This window comes from Hylobates moloch, unplaced genomic scaffold, assembly GCF_009828535.3.
Source record: "Hylobates moloch isolate HMO894 unplaced genomic scaffold, HMol_V3 SCAFFOLD_5, whole genome shotgun sequence".
NCBI lineage: Eukaryota > Metazoa > Chordata > Mammalia > Primates > Hylobatidae > Hylobates > Hylobates moloch.
The window spans coordinates 128,064,461-128,089,273 of NW_026652280.1; the positions used below are offsets into that span (position 1 = coordinate 128,064,461).

At 34.7% G+C, this 24,813-nt stretch overlaps 1 protein-coding gene across 3 annotated transcripts in view; it reads right to left on the reverse strand.

Moving 5' to 3' along the window:
- SNX7 (sorting nexin 7) overlaps nt 1-24,813 on the reverse strand; it is a 105,928-nt gene that overhangs the window by 56,948 nt on the left and 24,167 nt on the right. For 2 of the 3 annotated variants that reach the window (XM_058439845.1, XM_032155291.2), the window contains exons 2-7: nt 21,857-22,039; nt 15,752-15,862; nt 15,241-15,405; nt 11,377-11,575; nt 8,188-8,387; nt 5,191-5,277 (exon numbers count right to left, since the gene is read on the reverse strand). In XM_058439845.1, coding sequence (XP_058295828.1) covers nt 5,191-5,277; nt 8,188-8,387; nt 11,377-11,575; nt 15,241-15,405; nt 15,752-15,862; nt 21,857-22,039 — 945 coding nt within the window. Of the gene's footprint in view, nt 1-1,201; nt 1,275-5,190; nt 5,278-8,187; nt 8,388-11,376; nt 11,576-15,240; nt 15,406-15,751; nt 15,863-21,856; nt 22,040-24,813 lie in introns of those variants that run through there. The other variant, XM_058439846.1, reaches the window with a different exon arrangement.

A 24,813-nucleotide genomic window follows, 5' to 3' on the forward strand; every position in this document is an offset into this window, starting at 1 on the left:
CTTTTCTCATACTTCAATGATCTTGACAAATCTTATAGCTTTAAATACCATCTATTTGCTAATAATTTCCAAATATATATCTTCAGCTGAACCTATGAATTTTTACGTGTAACTCCCTACTCAATAGCTCCATTGGGTGACTAACAGGCAAATCAAACTTTACCTTTCCAAATCTGAGAAAATTATCTTCCCCATTAAACCTGTTGTTTCCAATGTCTCCTCATCTCAATTAATGCCAACTATTACCTTCCAGTTGCTCTGTCTAAAACCTCAGAATCATCCTTGCCTCTCCTTATTGGCTCACGATCCACAGCCCACCAAATAGCAAACAGCTCTTCCTATGAAATATACTCAGCTTCTGACCCCTTAACATCACTTCTGCTCTGGTCCAAGCTATTACGTCTCACTGGGAATATTTAAGAGCTACTCTCCAGCTCTGGCTTTCCTCCATCCCATGCACACACCACATGCACATCATCTTGTGCTTTCTCCAAGCACAATAATCATCTTGTAACTTAAATATGATTATGTTACTCCTCTGTTCAACTATTTGCCTATCTCACTGAGACCAAAACCTTACAAAGCTCTATATGGTCTAACCAGGGGTTAGACCTGACTTCATTTCCCACAACTCTTCTACTTGCTCACTTCTTTTCTGCAACACTGGTCTTCTTGCTTCTTCTGGAATGTACAAGCATACTTTCATTGTGCATGTACTGTCCCCTGTGTCTGAAAGGCTCTTCCCCCAGGTACACATATTACTTAAACATTACCGCCTTGGTAATATTTACTGACCCCTAATCCTAAATTGCACTGCTCCTCAACACTCTGTCTCCTCCACACTTACCACTATATGACAATATATTATAAATTTTAAGAATTTACTCTTTTTTTTAAACACACTAAAACATAAGCCTCATGAACACCTGGTTTCTTTCCCCAGTGCTGGGAACAGTGATGTTCATATGGTAAATAGTCAACTAACTGCTGAAAAGATTTTGTTGAATACCTCTACCTTAAATATCATCTTATCATTATGTAAAGTTGCACACCTCCAAATTTCTTCTTCCCTTTTTATTCTGTAGCTCAGTGTAGAGAGTCACGATCTGCCCTGCTGCAAGTTAGAAATGTTAGCTATTGACAACTTGAAACATTGGCTGCCCTTCATTCTTTAAGTGATGTGGATTCTACCCTCTGCCTACCTCTTTCTCATATTAACTCTTCTCTGCAACTCCACTGCCACCTCTTCAGTTCAGGTTCCCACTGGATCCATACTGAGCAAAGGATAAAGTACATATTTCTCAACCTGACAGATAAGGCCTCCTTTCCACCTGACTATAGTCCATCTTTAAGTCACATCCCCTATTCCTTACTGTACCCTCCCCTCCACACACCAATCTGGTTTAATCAATTTAGCATGCTTTTTGAGCTTCTAAAGCTTTTCATAATATCCGTTCTACCTGAAATATTCCTTGTGCTTTGCAATGAATAATTCCATAGTCATTTTATAGGACCAATCTCAAATTATTACCTCTATACTGTCATCAAAATGCAACAGCTAAAAGCTACTGAGTGCTTACTATGATCCAAGCAATTTATTTGCATTATATAATTTAATCCTTAAACAAGCCTATTAGAAAGGTACGAATAATTTCCTCAACCTATACATGATAAAATGAGGCTGAAAGAAGTTAGAAAACTTGTCCTGGGTCACAAAATTAATAAACAAGTGAGCTAGGATTTGATCTCTGATTTATCAAATTCCAAAGCTTAGATGACAAAACTCTACATGAACAGCTGAACTGACCTTCAAATGAATATTCCGAATGTCTTTACTGACTTAGGTAATTTTGAAACCATTAATTTTATTGCTGTGAGATAAGAACTACAAACCACAAACTCTAAGAAGGAGCCACTTTGCAACTAACCATGTAATGTATCAAGGACTCACTGTCAAATATTATTTTAGTTTGCAGAAAAACACATACCTTTTGTGGGTGTAACTGTGCGATAAGAAAAAGTAACTGTAATGCCATTATTGTTCAAATGCAGGATTATAGGCAAGGTAAAAAGACCAGAGCCCTTGTATTTGCCTATCACAAAACCCACACAAAGGTCACCTGACATAGTCAAATGTCCGCTGGAATGTTACATAATTGCTATCTTTCTACCCAATAACTATAACTCCTCTAATCTTTGCCTTTCTTACTAGAGCTTCATTTCACTGACCTTTTCATTATCAGTTGCTTTGCTGGGTTTGCACGTAGCATCCCACCCAAAGGTGACTTTGATGGAGTCTCTGAAGGCTGCCCCAATGTCTCCATAGAAATGGCCCCAGGGTTGTCTCCAAAATGGCCCTGTCTGAGTTGCCATGGTAAACAACCAGGCAGATTGCTATATTCAGTTCTCTGCCAGGGTCGCCATGGTGACTGCGAAGGACAGCTCCTTAGAAGGACCTCACATGGGCACGTTGCCATGGTGACCCTATCCTGCATATTTCTAAGCAACTTCCTTTCAGTCTTTCTGTGACCAATCAAGGCCGGTTCATTTTTAGAGTAACTCTGGTAGATTCCTCCCGAAGATACCATCATAAGGCATAGGGATTTTAAAAGTGAAAAGGCCTATAAACAAATTAATTATTTGAAAATATAAACAGTTCCATTAACAAATCATTAACTCAGTCCCCATAAATTTTAGGAAAAATTTGTTTTGATGATAAACAAAAAAATACCTGCAATGTCTCTGTTAAATGTGTCTGTTTTGAAACTTAATCAACCAAAAGTATCTTACAGAATATAATGCAGATAATTAAAGTTTCAAATTTTTTCAATCTTACAATGTAGCAGCTACGTGGGTATTAAACACTTTATAGTAGACATGACACACACACCCAAGTGAAATCATAAATATATACTGATCAAGTTATAACAAAATATCAAAAAAATCTTATACAGAAGAAGACAAAATATTTGCAAGCCCAGTGGAAAAATAATGTTTTTTTTTTTTTTTTAACTGAGTCGGGAAATCCCAGACATATTTGGACCCAAGCTATTTTTTTCCTTGTGCTTTTGTGTTTGGAACAATCCCGATTAATCTTCTTTTCATTTTAAAACATGAATATAGGCCATTCTTAACATATGCTTGGTTTTTCAGCCATGCTATTATTCTCCTGAAACTTTAGAATATTCTACTGTTTCTAGTATTTCATCAAGAGCAAAATTTTGTCTAACCACTAATTTCGATATCCTTAGTTACTTAACACCTAAAAACAAATTCTAAAATTCAAAAGATGCAATTACAATTTCTATACACATGTGCAGCCTTTCACAGTCAATTCTAATTGACTCTTAACTCTATATATAGTTAAGAAATATGTGTATATGTACATATATGTATATATATACACACACATGTATATCTATGTATATATATACACATATGTATATATATGTTTCTTAACTATATATATTGAGAGTGTTAGGAGTCAATTGTTTCTTATTAAATAGAAAAGGTTAATCTGGGATTCTCTCTAAATCACAAAGATGATTTTTCCCTTCAGCACTAGTTCCTCTAGTTCTACATTTTCTGTTATTCTCTCTACAGATTCCTTTCTCCTAATCTGTCCACAGCAGCCCACCACTCCCCAATCACATTACACTGGAGAGAATAGAATTTCAGTTAATATACATAGTCAAGAAACGTGAGAATAATTCATAGTATAATAATTCTAAGTTGCATAGAGACATGCAAGTTAGACTTTGTAGACACAAGGACTCTTTGTATTTGTACTCATCTTTTCTGGTTTTCACAATATTAATTAAATAATGAAATAATTGCACAGTCTGATTTTGTAGAGACTTCATGCTTCAGGCCTTCAATATGCTTGCACAAATCAGAGTAGTCACTGTGGCTTCCACTCATTCCTTCACTACATATTTATTGAGTGACTACCATGTGCCAGGCAGTGCACAAGGGTCTGGGAACACTCCAGTGAACAAATTAAAAAAATCTGCCTTTAAGGAGTTTCAATTATGGAGAGGGAAAGAGAGAGAAAAATACGTAAAGAAAACTGATTAGGAAGTCATATGTTAGTAAGTGATTAAAGTTAGGGAGAAAATTAAAGCAGGGAGGGGGGATGCAGAGTCCTTGGCCAGGTCAGGGCTGAGGAGGCTGCGATACTACAGATTTACAGGGAAGTTTCAAGGACTCCCCCACTCACCCGATGTAAGTGCACTCAATATTGTACTCAATAACAACCTAAATCCTTAAATTTAAAGCAAAATATAAAAAATATTTCATAATGCACTCAGCAGAAGTTCATTAGATTAAAAGTCCACTTTTCCCACTTCTATACCTGCTTTCTGATAGGCAGCACTGTCTGAGGCAGGCAAGAGACATCATCACCTCCAGTCCTATTCTGAATTTCAAGACCTATATATAAACTTAGGCAAATTACTCTACCTTTCAAGTATCTTCTCACTTTTAAAATGAGAATAATTATTCCAACCTGATAGTATTACTCTGAAAATGCAAAGATACTGAAACATAAATATAAAAATACCATGGGTAAAACAATCTATATCTAGAATTTGCTTTAGAATACTTCAGTAAAAATGTAAAAATGAGGAGAGACTATAAAAAAGTTGAGCTAAATGTTGAGAATTAATGAAGCCCAGTTATGAGTATATGAGAGCTCTTATATTATTAGATCTCATTTTGTTTGAAAATTTCCGTAATAAAATATCTTCAGGGAAAGATTAAACTTGCAAACACAAAGATATTCCCTTTCATAAAGATTTTAACAATACTTAGAAAAAAGTATACAGGAACATTAATGTATATAAATATCTCAAAAAACTAGAAAAAAGTAGATTTACTTACTGAGTACTTACTAGCCTGGAATAAGGCTAGCATTGCCTTGCATACTTTCTTCCAACATATTATCTCCTTTTTACAAAATAATACTTTCCTAATAGCATGAGACATAAGTCAGAAAGGCAGAAAACCATCATTGTGAAGCTTGCAGACTCACATGGTATCCAATGTATAACAGATTTTAGAAAGAAATTTTACGATAATTTGCTGAATGCTTAGAAACAGTCACGTAAGGACAATCATGTAAGGACATTGCTAATAAAAATTTTAGACAATGAATTCTATATGATTGTATCAAGAAACCTAAAAACTTACCAGATCAGTATCTGCCTTTTTATACGTCAAAGCTTCAACTTTGGAATCCAGTTCTGCTTGTATTTGGTCTCTTCTTTTCATAACACCCTTTACATTAAAACACACAGATAAAATAGGCTGTACTTAGTTTTAATAATCTTTCCTATAGCAAAAATACATATTTCAGAATATAAATAGCATCTCTTCCCCAAGCCATCAGTCATTTGGGGATATAACACACTTAAAAAGTTGTGTTTTTTTTGTTGTTGTTAATCTCTAAAAACTAAATTGAAAGCAAGTATTTAAGAGGGCTTTTTTCCTATAAATGTTTTATTAGTTTTCCTAATGCACATTTTACCCATTTAAGCATTGTACATATATACTACATTTGATGGAATACGCATGTACAATTCTTCAAAAATAGTAAAGAGCAAAACAAACAAAAAATAGTAGAAGCACTGAAGACATGCACTATGGCATAAACTAGTTACGGGTGGGATGTCACATGGACCATATCTACACTCTGTGGCAACCTTCTTACCTGACTCCAAAGATCAGATAATGAAACAGGAAATTATGATAGGAAATCAGAAAATTGAAGTATGCATTCATATCCTAAGCATTTTATTTTAGCTCAAAATATAAACTATTCATCAGTTAGCCAAGCTTTTGATGAGAGATCATAGCCTCCTCTTTGATAGGCATTTCATCTTGTTTTCTTGATTTCATGTTTCAGAATTATTAAACTTAAAGCACCCACATGAAGAAATTTGAGTGCAGAATTAATCTACATCTTCCATTTTTGCCGAACTTTTACAGTATCTTTAAGTGATTCACATTTCTTCCGAGACATGTAACTTAGACTTTATGGACACAAGGACTCCTTTTATTTGTACTCATCTTTTACTGGTTTTCACAATATTAAATAATGAAATTCTAATAAGAAGCACAAATGGCCTAAACAGGTTAAGGAAAAAATAAAACTAAGTTTGGACAAGCAAACAATTCAACCAGCTAGAGAAGTACAGGACATAAAAGAGAAGGGCCTTCTGGTGTTTTAAAGAAGAAGGAAAGAAACGACACAAATCAGTTACATGGAGGTCAAACAAGATGGCTCTACACTATTTAAATGATAACCAAAAAGCATTAAGGATTGAGAATCACCTAGTACAGTTTTGCACCTGGTGGAATGACTCTTAAGACATTCAAAGCAGGCCAGGTACAGTAGTTCACACCTATATTACATCTCAGCACTTTGGAAGAAAGAAGTGGGAGGACCACTTGAGCTCAGGAGTTCGAGGCTCTAGTGAGCTATGATTATGCCTCTACACTCCAGCCTGTGCAACAAAGTGAGACCACGTCTCTTAAAAAAAAAAAAAAAAAAAAAATCAAAGGAAGCTAACATTTTTCCTAGTTGCAAAGAAGTCCATAGAAAATTCAACTAATATCACAAATTCCTTCATATTTACCTCAATGTTTAAATGCCATCAATGTCAAGAAAGCCCTTCCTTTCTTTGACCAAAATGACTCACTCTGTAATTCAGTCCTATTTATTTAAGGTCCGGTTCAAAAAGGATGAAGCACTGGTTTTCATATGCACAAATACATTTTAAGTAAAAGGTTGCTTCAGAGGACAACTGGTGAAAATTATATGAAATTAATCATTTTTATGGAAGGATTATTTTTCATTATTTTAGCTGAAATTGAAGAGAATGTTCCAATATCAAACAGAACAAGAAATGCAATATAAGTACTACTTATTATACCCTAGGTGTCTAAAAATTAATTCAATCAAACGAGGACCTATAAAATAATTCTAATTTTTCCATACCCTTAATAATGTAATACTTCAATTACATAATTTCCATCTTGATATAATATAGGAGAAAACACAGAACATACAAATCTGATCTTCTTGAAGATTTACACAAGGGGGTGATCCCAATAATGAAGTGAAACCAAAGGATGTAGCCAAGGAAATGGATAGAGAGAGGAAAGAGAATCATCAACAGTGAAACATCGAAGGCCTTTGGGAAGCAAGAAGCTCTGTTTACAGGAGGACTCCAATAAAGTTAAGTACAGCCGAAGCCTGAAATGTCTGTACAATATTTAATGACTCTGTCAAAGGAAACCTAAACATGATCAACAAGAGAGAGGCAGATCTCATGCTGAAACACAAGTGAGCTTTTCAGACCAAAACAAGGAAAAGTTTTTAAAAAAGAAAAAAATTGAAAGAAATCCCTAGAAATCAAGGGTACATGTCCAAAGAAACCATGGTTCCAATTATAAAGAACAGAAAAAAGGAGCTATATCTGAATGCAAGCTGACTCCTTTCCCCATCACCACTCTAAAACACTGAGGGTGCCAATTTGCCTGTGCAAAGTATTGTAGGCACAGAAAAATACTGGATGAAAAATATTAGCTTTGCAGATAGCATTGCTAAATTCCAAATATCTGGAAACCTTAACTTGAATTGAGGAAGTAAAATGCAAAACTTTGATATACGAGGAATAAAAGCCTTTTCAAGTAGTGAAAGAAAAACATTTTAACTTGAAAGATTTCTTTTAAAAGCAACCAGAAGGCAGAACATCAAGATCTGACTCAAGTACTTTCTACATAATGGTACTAAATATATTGCTAAATCAAATGTACCTAGAAGCAGGAGAGCAGTTCTTTCATGAAAAGAAATCCCCAAAGCACTAAAAAATTTTAAAGTAAAATTTCACAAGGTTTGGAAAAACTAATCATATTCCCTATGTAAATTTTGATTGAGGATGCTTCACGTCTATGTATAATCTGATAAACTGTTGGTGTTGCTATTGAGTATTCCTGCTTTTTAACAACAGATTCTTTCCTTCATCTATTTAGGCACACAGTGAACAAATATTTATTGAACATCTACATGCAAAACAAAAAGGACAAAAAGATAGTGGTTTTAAAGAAAAGAAATATAGTTGCCTTTATAGAGCTTATAATCAGGTAAGGGACTGAGGTAAAATTAGAATTAGGTGTTCTTACCATTAACATTTCACTATAAAGCACGTATTCATGTACAACAGGAAGCAGGGCCTCTGAGAGTCCAGACATCCGCTTTTCAGTGGCCTTACAGCATCTGTCAATGCAGCTGGCAACATCCTTTAGAGTATCAACCAGATCCTCTTCTGACGCTGACCACAGAATATGAATTGGGCCATATTCTTTCATTTCATCAAAATATTCTAAAAAAAAAAAAGACTTAATAAGCTCTTCAATAAACAAAAGTTTTCAAAATACCTGTATCCTAGATAGTAAGAAGGGGTCTTATTTCTCTCACAGTGCACATGATCTTACACAAGAACATAAGAAAACGGATACCATCCTTCATTAAATCAATCGGCCATCACAGTTTGCCCAGGTCAGTCTTTGAATGACTACTGTCCAAGTGTAACCAATAATAACATACCTTTTCATTGTCAAAAATGTCTTGGCTTGAAAAATAAATTATATGACCATCATATCTATTATAGACTTCTGCCTACCACACAACTGTATCTGAGTGCCTCATAGGCAACATGCCCTGAAAAAAACTTAGCATCTTCTTTCTCTCCTTCTTCTGACTATATATTCTACTTAGTGGTAATTACTATCCATAAATCTAAGCAAAAAATTGGGAGGTTATCCTAGAATCATAACTTACACAGAGCCAGTCAATCACCCATTCCAAGACTTCTAGATCTTAAACTATCCATCTGCCTATGTACTTATCTTCACTTCCACCACCATCAGCATCCCTAATCTGTACTGCTTCAAGGGTCTCCTAACTATTCTCCCTCTATTTTTATCACAGTATAGAAACATTGACTCTTTGTAGCTAAATTAGAATTAGTTAAATTAAACCTTTATCATTAGTCCTCTCCGTCTGCTTCTCCAGGTCCAATGTGAAATTCTCTGCCAAAGATTTTACCTCAAGCCAAATTGCTTGTTCATTCACGAATATCCCATGATTTCTCTTTACAAAAAACATTTCCACATGTCCCTCTGCCTTGTCCTCCATTCCTATCACCTGACAAACTACTTCGAATCCTTTAAATTCCAGTTCAAATAAATCTCCTCTGATTCTGTTCCAAAGGATTCATAGATGCTTTGGCCCTCAATGAGCTTATCATAATTTTATACTTCTATTAAAGCATTATCCCACTGCATTATAGATGTCCTATAACTCAAATGCTCTTGGCCACATACTCCTTAAAACAGGGACTGAGTCTTATTATTTTTCTATCTCAAACCCTTATATGTAATGAGTTCAATAAATATTTTCATATCAATGAAAGAATGCATACATGAGTAACCAAAGACCATTCAGTGTTTGATACGCTATGTATTCAAAAATTTTTGATTTTAAAACGTGACTGTCTTTACAATTTTACATTTTTACTTTCACACTTAATTTTCAATGATGTATATGGCTTTTTGTGGTAGAAAATTTATAAGCAGTGAGCATTTTTTGTTCACTATCCATATAAATACAATTATCTATATTTAACCATCTTACAACTCATTAGGATTTGCTGATATCTGTCATATTTCTCTAAACTATTAAACTATTAAAACTTTAAAAGTTTGTATTAAAAAGTTTAAAAATATGAAATTGAAAAACAATGGAGATACTAGTTGTTACCTAATGAACATTTAATCACCTCTATAGTCCTTCCAAACTCCACCTTCCTGATCCTAGGCCTGTCTTTATGTTAAATAATGACCATACTCAACTAATTTCTAGAGAAGAAAATTTTCCACTTTCTTTTCTCAATTGAGTCAATTGAGAAATCTCAAACTTCTCATCTTCTCAATATATGTCAATGTCAGTCATTAAACCTGAATAATATTTATGTTTACATGCAAAGCTGCCCTAAAATTCTAAACTGCGCTTACATACCACTCAAATCACATCTGTATGCAAACATTTAGTTAGCTGCACTGTAATTTGTCTGTTAATATACATATTTCCCAACTAGACTGTGAGCTTAACAGGTACCATCTTAATTACTCTTTGATACTCATTGACAGTTTATAAAGCTCTTAACTACCAATAGTTTCCAGAGATCTCTTTGATTTGCCATACCACCTAACTATGCATCCAGAATCTACTTAATAGAACTGGAATCACAGAACCTAGTTAAAATAATTCACTTATTTAGGTTAAAAAGACAAATAATAAATGTAAGGGCAAACCAAGGAGGTTTAAAACAAATTATTATACTACATTCAGCCACTACAGTAATCTCATCAGGGGTCAATGCAAGAAAAAAAGGTAAAAAAGGGGCAAAGTACATGCAGTTATAATTTTTTTCTATATCTCTTTTTAAAACCAATCAATTCTTAATAAAGCACATTTTCCTACACCATTCTATGTTCATTCGTGTTTTTTTTTCCAATCACTGAATATATTTTAATTGAGTACTTATTATGTTTAAACACTGCCCGGATACTAGAAATAAAATATTTCCCAGCTTATCCTGATATGGGCAGTATAGTTAAGTAGAGGTCAATTAACAAATAAGCCATCAACTTAGGAACTTTTGTTTGTCTTTATGTACTTCCTCATCTCTAATAACAAATTATATTAGGAAATTATTTGCTGACTCAGTTATCTATTTTTTAATGTAAGTAAATGCAATTAGAAAATTAGGGGAAAAAATCATCATGTGATTAGAATTAGAATTAGAAAAAATTCACCAACAATTCTGATTTATAAACTAGAAAGAAAAAGAAAATAGGAAAAGAGGCAGATTTTCCAATACGTAAATCTCTCTGCCATACTTTGACAGGTTTAATACAGAGTATCTGTTCCCTCCAGAAAAAAATAATTACCAGAAAATGTGAAAACCCTATTTCCTGAAACATCACTTCTTTGATTCTGAGCTCTGTTCCATGTTGAATACAAACTTCATACAACCACATCCACAATTTTAAACTCAGGGCTTACTTTACCACTATTACCTATGAATGGGAAGTAGAGCAGCTAGTGATTCATAAAAGTGAAAATGGAGACTGGCCATAACTACCTTCGAAATCATTTAGGAATCAGAAATGTCCATAAGATGGCTAGGAATAAGCCACACTTTGAAGCTGATATTCTAACTGAATGTTGCTACACTACACCAACAAATGTGAAGATTCATCAGAAACCGAACAACTTTGAAATCACATTTCAGTAATTCTACTTACCCCTTTCTTCCTTATAAATTCTCTGAGATATTTTATCTATCAAATTTATTTTCTGGCTAAATAGCTCAATAAAGTTATTCATTTCCATGAACTCCTCTGGGCGGTTTTTAACTCCTCTCATTGAGGATGCAACAGCTCTGACTGTTTGCCCCATCCTGCTTAGCAAGCCAGGACCTTGCTTCTTGTGAGAAGAGAGTTCCTAGAAACAAAAAATAAAGTATTTCTAGTGAAACAAGTCTCAATATTCCAAGACTCAATACAAAAATAAACCTAATTAGGAGAATAAAATTAAGATAAAATGGTTTCATAGGCATCAATCTTTTTAATGTTAGCTTGAAGCAAATGAGCTTTATTAAGGTATAGTGTTTCCTCTAAGTGGCAGCCTCCTCAATAATATTCCCTTTCACAGTACTCATGTAAAACAGGTATATAGTCTTTCCTCAGACGGTAAATCTTTAAAAGAACAGGGTTTAACAGACAGAATAGTGCTCAATGAGATACTAGAGAAGATAAGGATAATATGACATACCACCTACATTTTATAACAGGAATTTAATGGAAAATGATTGAGAGAAGATTTCTCAGGGCCTAAGTTATACTCCGAAAAATAAAATTGGAAAACTTCATTAATTCTTTTTTTTTTTTTTTTGTATTTTTAGTAGAGACGGGGTTTCACTGTGGTCTTGATCACCTGACCTCATGATCCGCCCGCCTCGGCCTCCCAAAGTGCTGGGATTACAAGCGTGAGCCACCGTGCCCAGCCAATTCTTTAGATGTAATAGTAGCTAACATTTATTTAGAGCTTAATACATTCTGGGCACTATATTGACATTTTAATATACATAATTCACCATAAACCTATGGGGTAGGTTTTATTATTTTCCTCATTTTACAGAAGAAAATAGAGGCACAAGAAAGTTAACTAACTTGCTCAAGATCCTAGAGCAGGCCAGGCGCGGTGACTCACGTCCATAATCCCAGCACTTTGGGAGGCCGAGGCAGGCGGATCACGAGGTCAGGAGATCGAGACCACCCTGGCTAACACAGTGAAACCCCGTCTCGACTAAAAATACAAAAAAATTAGCCTGGCTTGGTGGTGGGTGCCTATAGTCCCAGCTACTTGGGAGGCTGAGGCAGGAGAATGGCATGAACCCAGGAGGCAGAGCTTGCAGTGAGCTGAGATCATGCCACTGCACTCCAGCCTGAGCGACAGAGCGAGACTCCGTCTCAAAAAAAGAAAAAATCCCAGAGCAATTAAGTGGTAGAGCAAGAACTGGAATCCTGGAAGTCTGATTCCAGAGGCTTCATTATTAAGCACCAACTTGCTCTGCCCACTTAAAGTCATTAGGATAGTTTATAAATAGATACTACCTGAACATAGCACTTCAACCAAATGAAATGGGTAAACTGTGACACCACCTTCACCGGCTGGCTGTCTACAGAGAAAACTTTTAATAAGATACGAAACTAGTTATTTCATACTTAACCTAGGAGGGATAACTATAGACTTGCAAAATAGATAGAAAAAATCATATAAAAGAATATACTACACACAAACATATCCCTTGAGAAGTATGGCATAAGTTAAAAGAACAAATAAAAACAAAAAAGGACAAGGGATTCTAATAATGGTTGTGGCCCTTGTTGAAACACAAGCTTGGGATCAAATAAAATACTGCTGACTACCTGATCTACAGATAAAAATATTATATATTAGTTACCCAAATATTAAATAACACATTGTCTATCTTCCTCCAGGTTTTCATTCCTGAATATCTTACAGAAAATAATACATACAAAGTAAACTTGTTTATTTCCAATTCGGTGTGATTTTTTTTTGTGCCAATAATAACAGATGCCATCCTTGACCAGGCAACACATCCATCCAAGAGTGCTACGGCCTCATTTGATAGAGTAAACATTATCAGAGACAGCTCACATCACAACTGGCAAGCTGTTACTGAAACTGTTGACTGTAGAGAATATTTCTAACAGCTTCTAAGGTTCTGAAGTCAGGCCACATATTCATTTCACATAAGTCACAAAGGGCTTCCATAGAGCAGGACTATCTGTCAAGATTGAAATGAACCACTTTTTAGCTTCTACCACTGGCAACAACTGAGAGATATAAAACTCAACATTTGCCAGTAACTGTTTAATATTGACCCTTTGTCCTGTCTGGTATCTTTCTTGCTGAGTTACAGCTTTACAGAATAAAAGAAAAAACAAGTAGAATGGATAAGGTTTCTGTATTAGAAACTGGAGACTCCCCCACTTAGATAATTAAAGGAAAAGCAAGGAGATCATATTATCTATCCGTCCGTCCATCCATCCATCCATCCATCCGTCTCCATTCATCCATCTACCCATTTAATAAGGACTTTTATCCATCCATCTCCATTCATCCATCTACCCATTTAATAAGGACTTTTATCCTAACTTAAAAAGCCCTGACCCATTATTACTCAAAATAAAGTAGACCCTTGAACAACACAGGTGTGAGCTGAGCAGGTCCACACATGTGGACTTCTTTCAATAAATATATTGGAAAATTTTTTGGAGATTTGCGACAATTAAAAAAAACTCACAAACCACATAGTCCATAAATGTAGAAAAAACTGAGAGAAAGGTATGTCATGAATGCACAAAATATATGTGGATACTAGCCTATCATTTACTACCCTAAAATGTATATAAATCTATTATAAAAAGTTAAAATTTATCAAAACGTATGCACATATTTTGACTCACATGCCACCATATGCAGTTGAGAAATGTAAACAAACATAAAGATGCAGTATTAAATCAAAACTGCTTAAAATTAACTACAGTACACACTGTACTATTGTACTGTTTTTGTAGCCCTCCTGTTGCTATTTGTGGCGAGCTCAAGTGTTGTGAATATCTGCTTCAAACTCCATGTGACGCTGATCATCTCCGAGTGAGTAGTTCATCTCTCCAGTAAATTGGGTATAGCAGTAAAAAGTGATCTCTTGTGGTTCCCATGTATTTTTTTTATTGTGTTCAGTGCAATGCTATAAACCTGAAATAATACCATGGGACCCATATGAAGTGCCACTAGTGATGCTAGAAATGTTCCCAAGAAGCAGAGAAAAGTCATGGCATTACCAAAAAAGTTGAATTGCATGCTAAGTATCATAGATTGAGGTCTGCCACTGTCATTGCCCTCCATTTCAGACCGACAATTCATCTTGTAAACAGACAACATAAACTTATGGTTATTGATAAATACAGTAGAATACTGGTAGTGTATTTTCTCTTCCTTAAGATTTTCTTAAATAACATTTTCTTTTCTCTAGGTTACCTTATTGCAAAAAATACAGTATATAATACACAAAAGATATAAATATGTGTTAACCAACAGTTTATGTTACAGTTAAGGCTTCCAATCAACAGGAGGCTACTAGTAGTTAAGTTTCTGGGGAATTAAAAGTTACACATGGATTTTCAATTTCATAAGAGGTTGGCTTCCCTAACCGCCATGTAGTTCAAGGGTCAACTATAGTGTCAATAAAAGAAATATATTTATAGCTGTTCAGTATTTGCTATTTATGCAAGAAGCACCCTGATATTAAAACATGAGTGAGAGAGAGAGAGAGAGAGAGAGTGTGTGTGTGTGTGTGTGTATATACATATGAAGAAGATACAAGATTTCTGTAATATTTATATGTAGATTTGACACAGGGTTATATCTGAAGGATAACTCTCCAGTGTTTCTGAAAAATTCCATCTCAATTCAAGTACACCACAGCGTGATTTTTAATGGTAAACAAGAGGAAGAATACAATCTACTATAGATACAGACACTCAAAGATTATATGAGTATAAATAAAAATCATTTACCCAAGCTTGTGCAGTGAGAAAAATTTTGAAGTCTTCATTAAATGTTAAAGTTGGATGATCAGCGATTCGGTTCAAAAATTTATGTAAAGCCTTCCTGCGTGTCTCAATGAAGTCATCGTTAAAGCGTTCCACCATTCCTTTTACTATAAACTTTTCTGGCAATGGCTAAGGCAAAAAAAATTTAAAAGGTATTCAAGTATTATTAGCCACAGGTTTATAAGCAATTCTACGCTTTCCCTTTTTGAAAGTCTAGTTGAACATCTGATCATTTCTTATAAAAATAATTTTTAAAAATTCACAATGTTAGAACCAAAAATGAGAAATCATAACACATTATGAAGAGTTTTTTTTAAAAAAAGTGTACATCGATTGAAACATTTAGAAATAAATATTATTCCTAAGATAAATGAATTACAGTGAACCTAAGGTCTGAAATTGGGTTTTAGGCATTCAAAAAAACTCACTAGAAAACTGGTAGCTATTCCATGAAAAAAAAATTTTGCAAACTTACTGGAATAATCAGAGTGGGGTGTGCTTCTTCCAGTTTTCCCTTCAACCAAAGGAAATCTTGATACCGTCTCCTAACTTCAAATTCACTGGAGTCAAATTCCCCACGAGATGTCTGAAGAAAGTAGGAGAAAATAACAGCACATGCAATATAAGATAGAAGATATTTGCCTAATGCTATTTTAGACATTGTGAAATAAATGGGTCTCAAAGAAAAATTAACAAATCCTAATTATTCAGTGTTTGTCAGCCTGTAATTTTTTTTTGTCATCTATTCATGTAGCAGATGAAACAAAGCAAACTTTCTGGTATTTCCAGAAAGAAAGCAAATATCATACTTAAATTTAAAATCCAAACTGAAAAATCTGTCTTACAACAACCATCTGCCTTCCACAAGATTTTAACTACTATTATCTTTGGCATGACTTTCTCGCTAACAAGCAAGTGTGTTCTGAATTTAGGTTTCAAATATATTTCTTTTCTCAAGATGATTAGAATTCAGAATTTGAGGAAAGTCCTATTTTTGCAATTTGGAAAATAACCTGAATGTAACTGAGAAAAATGTTTTCTTGGAATTTGCTCAAATGAATTGCTGTGCTAGGATTTGCTTTCAGTATATGAAAATTCTAACATTTTAGAGTGATTTTCACCACTGTTTTAAAAGAAGTAATTAATAGACATTTGATGTGAAAAGCAAATCTTTCTGTCATTTCTCAAAGAATTTTATTTTGGGTTATATGCCTAAACTCCTGAAAATTAAGCAAATACATTAAAATATCTATTCTCAACAAACCAAAAATCCATGCCAACACATATGACAAGAAGAACATGGGTACAATATCAACCTCATTTCTATTGCCTGAGTCCCAAGCCAAAGACAAAAACATGAGTTACCTAATGCATACTCACCTCTCATAAGAAAACAGTCACTCACACCAATACCTTATTTAACTGAATTTTTGCATATTAAAAATTGCATGCAGTAATATTTAGGTTGAAATTTTCCTGCAGAAGTAAACATGGAATAACACATTGCATATATATTTCACACTCACCAGAAATATCAATCACCCACACAGATGTACACACAATTGTAAATTAAACAGTCCAAGTCATAAGATGCAATCTTCATTGTCATAAAATAAGGTCCATGAAAGCTATACTTTCCAAAGTTTATTCTCTTAAAATGAATGTTCAGAATATCATACAATGTATCTTTGTACAACATTCCCTTTATAATGGGAAAAAGTGGGAGCAAATGAAATGCAGAAATCTAAGAAACTAAATGTTCACAAAACACTACAAAATCTTAACTATTATGCAACATGGTACATGATACGGAAATGGTAAAAATAGGAAAACTAAATGAAGTACCAGCACAGTTTAATAATATAGACTGGTTGGTGTGTGTATGTCCGTGGGCAAATAGATGCATGCACACATACATCTGCACCCAAAACATGGTTTAGAATAACTCATTAAAAAATATTACTGAGCACCTCCTTGTACTGGGTACATATGTACAGGTCCACTACCAATTTCTAAGAATATAAATTGCCATAACGAACAATGAAGCACTTAAAAGAAAAAAACCAGCAGTTAAAATAAGATTGAGCTGTATATATTTTCAAGAATATCCAACATTTTAAGTAAGCGTAAAACAATCTAGTATAAATTCCAGTAAGAAGATATAAAATCAAGTCAAATAATTGGTTCAGTCTATCCTCATCACTCTGTCACTGACTCAAAAGAATTCTCTAATGTAGTGCAACAGAAGAAGAAAACAGAGGATAAGTGCAAGTAACAAGAAGAATATGTTATTTCTTCCTACTGTAAGATTTTGTTCTTCTCTTGAAGGGTTGTAAGAGATACATATGTAGGAATATGATGGGAAAACAGTCATTATCAGCGGGGTTTGGAACAAGACTAATTTCCCTACAGCAAGGATGAGAATCATTGTCCCTTCTAAAGTGGACAAATTTGATCATTATAAGATGCCACAGTGGCTCACGCCTGTAATCCCAGCATTTTGGGAGGCCGACGCGGGCAGATCACAAGGTCAGGAGTTCGAGACCAGCCTGACCAACATGGTAAAACCCCGTCTTTACTAAAAATACAAAAATTAGCCAGACGTGGTGGCATGCACCTGTAATCTCAGCTACTCAGGAGGCTGAGGCAGGAGAATCACTTGCACCTAGGAGGTGGAGGTTGCAGTGAGCCAAGATCACGCCACTGTACTCTACCCTGGGTGACAGAGCGAGACTCTGTCTTGAAAAAAGAAAAAAGATGCACAAAAGCTTCCAAACAAAAGCTTCCAAACTGTAGAAATAACTGGGTTTGATAAATATATCCAACTTAGAAATATCATGTATTTCATAAAGTGCATTTGGAGTACAAATAATGCTTCTAACATAGAATACAGTTTTCTACGGAAGCAACATTGAAAATGCTGGCCAATTTTTCATGTTTGACCATAAAAGTTTGGGTACTTGAAGTTTAGTACTAATGAACTCATGTGATCTCTACCCCCAAATGCATTTATCCCAAAAATACCAACCTTTGGTCAAGTGTGAACAGTTATTCTAAACTCATTATTTAGAAACCTTTTTTTGAGGGAAAATGAAACCTAATAGTCAGTTCAGCCAATCAAGAATATAGCTTAACTCCTAACTATACAACGACAGGCATTTATAGGTTTGTTTTCACAAAGAGGAAGTGGAAGCAAAGTACCTTGTTAAATCTCTTCATTCTTACTCTTATATGTACTAAGAGAACATACATCTCTAGATCTCCAAAAGAGAAAATACTTCTTTAGAACAGTCACTTAAAATAAGCTAACCTAGACAACAAAGGGTAATTTCCCATAAAAAGAACAGATGCCACAAATGTGGTCTTCCCGATACAATCATTTACAGTTGGATCATTCTTAAGTATTCCTAAATAGGTGATTTTCCGTGTACATATGTATATATTCACTTATCCTTATAATCCTTAGTGTCCATGAATATAAATATTTATAAAACTAAGATTTTCCCAGGAAAGCCACCTTTCAACCTCCAAATTAGATGGTGTATCCCATGCTCATAATATCCAATATGTTTCCTTCAAAATATTTATAACTACAAAGAAATAACTTAGTATATGATATGGTTTGGCTGTGTCCCCATCCAAATCTCATCTTGAATTGTAATAATCCCCATGTGTCAAGGGTGTGGCCAGGTGAAGATAATGGAATCATAGGGGCAGTTCCCCCATACTGTTTTCATGGTAGTGAATAAGTCTCATGATATCTGATGGTTTTATAAATGGGGGTTTCCCTGCACAAGCTCTCTCTTGCCTGCTGCCATGTGAGACGTGTCTTGCTTCCCCCTTGCTTTCTGCCATGATTGTGAGACCCCTACTCCAGCCATATGGAACTGTGAGTCAATTAAATGTCCCTCCTTTATAAATTACCCGTACTGGGTATGTCTTTATTACCAACATGAGAACAAATTAACACAGTATAAAATTAATTATTTAATACCATCATATGCAAACACCCCTTCCTCAGAGTGAAAACACCAGAAAAGCAGAAAGTTCCTTTTGTCAGACCTATCCTGATCACTGATATATTCTTAATATATAAGCACAATACTTGGGACAAGCGGGGTACTCAATAAAAGCTTGTGGAATAAATAAGTAAATGATAATAAGAAAAGACTATTTGATAACATGATCTACCTGTACTATTTATATATTTGTATCTGTAATATATATTTCTGTATATATAGATATAGTCTATATACTATGAAATAGTAATAGTGAGAAGTAGAACAAAGGAAGCCGTTTATAATAGTTAAACTGAAAGTTTACCACATCCATACCTAAATGCACAAAAATATAATAGAAAAAATGTATACTATGAAAGTAAACTGTTTGGATTTAAATCTCAGCTCAGCTAATTACAATGTTGTGTAACCTTTAACAAGCTACTAAGTTTCAGTGTCCTCATGCATGAAATGCGGGTAAATCATAGTATCTATGTTTGAGGATTACTGTGAGCCTAAATGAGTTAACATGTAGAAACTGGTTAGAATATTACCTGGCACAAAGCAGTCACTCAGTAAATGTTTGCTAGTTTATACACTGTAATATTATTATTACTAATACTATTACTACTTCTATAAGACCAGTCCATTTAAAGTATGTGTAAATAGGAAAACTCAGAAGAACAGTATGTCTATGATCAGAATGAAACTCATAAGGTGGCTTTAGAAAGAGTGTCTTTCTGAGAGACGCAAATGATGGAAAAATAATTCAGTTTCACAAATTATTTGCCAGAATGGATAATGACAATAGATAATTATAACAGTAGTAATAGAAGAAATTTGGCTCTACTCTAGCAGTATGACTGTATTAACATATTCAATTTTCATAAAGACCTTATGAGGTTAGTACTGTTATCCTATTTACAAACAAGAAAACTAATATAGAGACGTTAATTAAATTGTCCAAGTCATATAGCAAGGAAGGAGAGAAATCAAGATTCAACTCCATGTTGTCTTGCTCTACCACATCTTGATATAGCTAAGATAATTCCTTCACTCATTAATCAACAAAGTAAATAGTTTACTTACTATGTCCTAAGATTTGTGTTTGGAATTATGGATAACTTAAAATATAGTTACCTTCCTTGAGAAACTCACAAACTCACTGAGAATAAATACAAATAAACATCTATTCACATAAAGGTAGATGGCAATTACTGAACACTTATTGTGTGCTAGGCACTTTACTAAGTGGGGTGTGCACTGATTACTTATTCTACTGCAACCCTACAGAAGTGAGTTCTATTATCTCAGTTTTATCGATTTAAAAAAACAGCTTAGTTGGATTAAATATATGCTTTTGATGTTTTGCTATATTGACTCTTATGTTTTACATTCCTTAAGAGTTCAATAGAACAGTATGAGAAAACAAAGAAAGAATAACTATTTTGGCCAAGAGACAGTAACAACTAGAGAAGCCTTCACAGGCATCTAACATTTTGAGTTGTATATTGAAAACTAAGCATGACTTCTTCTGTCTAAGAAGGGGATTGACACAGCAAACAGAAGGAAAACTATATGCAGTTACGAGAGCACGAGATCTCTTAAATATTCAGAAAACAGAAGCAGCTCTACATGAGTGGAGAGCAAGGGTACTGAATGTGAGGTGTAACAAATAAGTCTTACATGGTAAGTGGGCACCAGACTGAGAAGCCTGTTTATATGTCATACAAGAAAGTCTGCACTTTGCTCTGCCTGAAATAAGGGGCCAAGAAAGGATTTTAAGAATTCGAGTGAAGAAATAAGATATATATATATTCAGGAAACATAACTAATAGCAGTGTGGCAGTTTCATTGGAAGAAGTGATTATAGGAACATAGTTCAGAACTTTTTCAGCTAAAAAGAGATGTACTTTTACATTTATTAAATATAAAAGTCTAGGGTGAGGCTTCATAAACAAAATATTATAAAGAGAATTATTTAAAAATGCTATTAAATAAAGGACTTAAAATAAAGATTATACTAGGTGGTTGCTTAATTGTGTCTGAGGTAAACTGTCTTTGTAGTGCTTTGCCCTACGATTAAAGAGATCTGTGTTCTAGATCTACTTTGCCCTTGAATTATTGCACACGTAACAGTATCTCATACATGAGACAAAGTGGCCACCTGCCCCACTTTGAAAAACAAATGGTACCATATTTTATAATCTTCCAAAGAAATCTGAATACATAATATTGCAAACTGTTTAAACATTTTATTTATTAACAACTTGAGGCCCATCTTTTCCAAAGGTATTACTTAATACTTTTTTTAAACTAAAAACCTAGATATTCTTATTCTAAGAAGTATAGCTGCTATAAAATAAGTGACTATCTCTCAAGTCAAGTTGAATTTCACTGACTTAATACAGAACAAGTGAAGGGCAGATAAGAAGCAATGTGTTAGCCAAAAGGTTTGAAAAAGTAAAAGTCAATTCAGCGAAGATCCTGGAATGTTGGGAATTATAATAAACAAGAGGTACTTACTTCCAAAGCTTCAAAAAAAGCAGCTATATTCAAGAAAATATTCATCCAATGTTTACCTTAGTAATGATCCTATACGTAATGAAAGTTTCTATTGTAGTAACGTGACTTTCAGGTTCATCAACTGTGATGAAGAGATCCTTTAAATCTGGTTCATCCTCAAACTTGATTTGGTTTATCATTGATAAAGGGGATGTTGGCATCATAGGGCTGAAGGAGTTCATGTCCATCAATGAGGCATCCTAAGAAATAAAACATTCAAAAATTAGTATCAATAGAAAAATTAAACTCTTCTATTTCTAGATGCTATCAATATTAATGAAATATATCAAGAACAAAAGGGATTATTGGACTTTTAGTTAAATGTGGTATATTGACCATGTATTTTTACCTGTTTCCTCTTGAAAATCCCACCCAAAAGATGACAGTAAAGAAAGAAACAAACAAATGAAAAGTATAAACCCTCAAGGATTGCTAAGGTTTGAATGTTTCTGTTCCCTCCAAATGTCATGTTGAAACTTAATCCCCAATGCAATAGTATTAAGAGGTGGAGCCTTTAAAGGTGAGTAAGTCATAAGGGTAGAGCCCTCATGAATGGTACTAGCCACCTTATAAGAGGGCTGTAGGGAACAACCTAGTGCCTCTCCTGCCCTTTCACCTTCTGCCATGTGGGGACACAACAAAAAGACACCATCTTGGAAGCCAAAACTGCCAGCATATTGATCTTGAACTTCCCAGCCTCCAGAACAGTGAGAAATCAATTTCTATTATTTATAAATTACCCAGTCTCAGATATTTTGTCACAGTAGCACTAACGGACTCAGGCAAGAATAAGAAGAAAAAAAACTATAGTAAACGAAATGTGCCAACTACTTTTTGGAAACTGGAGATCTGATTGTCAAGTGGTAACTAAAATAGCAGTGCAGAAAAAACTGAAAAGTAATCTAGAAGAGAACAGTAAACTAGGAAGAAGCAAGGATATTTATGATGTAGAATGCCAGAAAGGTTCAAGAATTGGAGGCACCAAGAACCTCTGGACATAAAGGTTGTGGCAGAGCAAAAACCAGATGATTGGTTATTAAGAAGATCTAATAAAACAAAAAAGAGTTAGAACCTCAGATTCCCTCACCTACTCTAGGCAATCAGGTAACTTTCCCACCCCAATTTGGCAGAACACTGGAAGTCTACTTTCTGAAAGGTCTGAACTCAAGGGCATCCAGCAGAATAGGGAAGAGGTCCTGTGAAAATACAGATATCAAATGAAAGTCCTGCATACCACACCAAAAAACATGCAACCCTGTTCACCTGGTCCCAAGAACGTTGGCAGGAAGGTGCAACCCCCACCCCATCATAGTCCATTCAGTCTGTTATTAAAGAAAAATACAATAAACTAGGTAGCTTACAAACAACAGAAATTTATTTCTCACAGTTCTAAACTAGGAAGTCCAAGATCAAGATGTCAGCAGATTCAGCGTCTGGTGAGGGCCCACTTTACAGAACAGCTTCCTTTCACTATAATCTCACATGGTAAAAGGGAGGACGGTCTCTCTGGGGTCTTTTATAAGGGCGCCAACCCTAATCATGAGAGCTCCACCCTCATGACCTAATCACCTCCCAAAGGCTCCACCTCCTACTATCATCAGCTTGGCAGTAGCATTTCTATGTATGAATTCTGGGTGGACACAAATATTCATACCACAGCACCCACCATAGTTGGAAGTTTCCTCTCTTAGCTGATCTTGGAGAAAAACTGACAGTTGTAGTCCCCTAATGAATTAGCCAGGTCTCTGCACAACCACCCTACATCAAAGCCCCTACCATGCATGCAGAATGTCTACTCTGCTTTTTATTATTTGTTGTAGGAACTACCAAACATCTAAACATGAGGAAGGGCTCTGACATGAAATAAAGTCACAAACAAACCAAATCAGAAGATTAGAGGAAGCAGATAGAACAGAGCATAAACACTTTTAAAAAACCATGAAATCACCAGAAAGATAAGAGAAAATATTAAATCCATGAGTGAAAGCATGCTGTTTTTAAAAAGAAAATTCAGAGAACAGCAACAACACCAACCAAAAAAGACACTCATGAACATTAAAATATGATAGCAATATAAAAATGCAACAGAAGGTTTGAAAATCAGAGCTCAAGAACTGTCCTACTATGTGAACCAAAAGAACAAGAGATGGAAAATGAGAAGATTTTTTAAAATGAAAGGATCCAGGCAGGCAGTGCCTGAATAAAAGGAATTCCAGAAAATGAGAAAGAAAAATATCCTTGACATAAAGTGTTTCCAGGTTGATAGGGCCTGTGAGGTCTCCCCAAAATGAACAGGACACTGGTTGGGTAGGTAGTACTCCTACAAGCATCCATCACCATGACATTTCATCATACTAGAGATTTTTACATTCCTGAAAGATTTAAGAAACAATATAAGTAAAATAAAGGAGGAATCTTGGGAATCAGAATGGCATCAGCGTTCTTAAATGATGATGCTGGAAACTACATGATAATAAATTAATGTCTTCAAAATTTTGAGAGAAAAGTATTTTCCACCTAGAATTATACATATCCAGGCGATTGTCATTCAAATATACAGGGAGAATAAAGCCATTTCAGACACAGAAGATTTCAAAAACTTACTTCCCATGTACCTATTCTTTGGAAGCTTCTTTACTTCTCCAAAGAGAATATGCCAAGAAAGAAAAAATAGAATCTAAAAACAAGAGATACAACAGAAGATTAAAGTAAAGGAAATTCCCTGGAAAATAATGTTCTATGTTGACAGTTTTGCAGCAAACCTAGAGAACAGCCCATATACACTGGACCAGGAAAATAAATATCCAGGGTGTCAAGGAGACGACATGGAGAAAGAATAAAGGAAGCGAGGGACGAAGGAAAAGGGGATGGTGGAAAACAGAATAAGAAAGGGGAGTAAGCAAAGGAGGAAAGGAAAAAGAGAAGGTGAGAGAGAAAAACAAGGAAGAAAGGGAATTAAAAAAGGAAGTGAAAG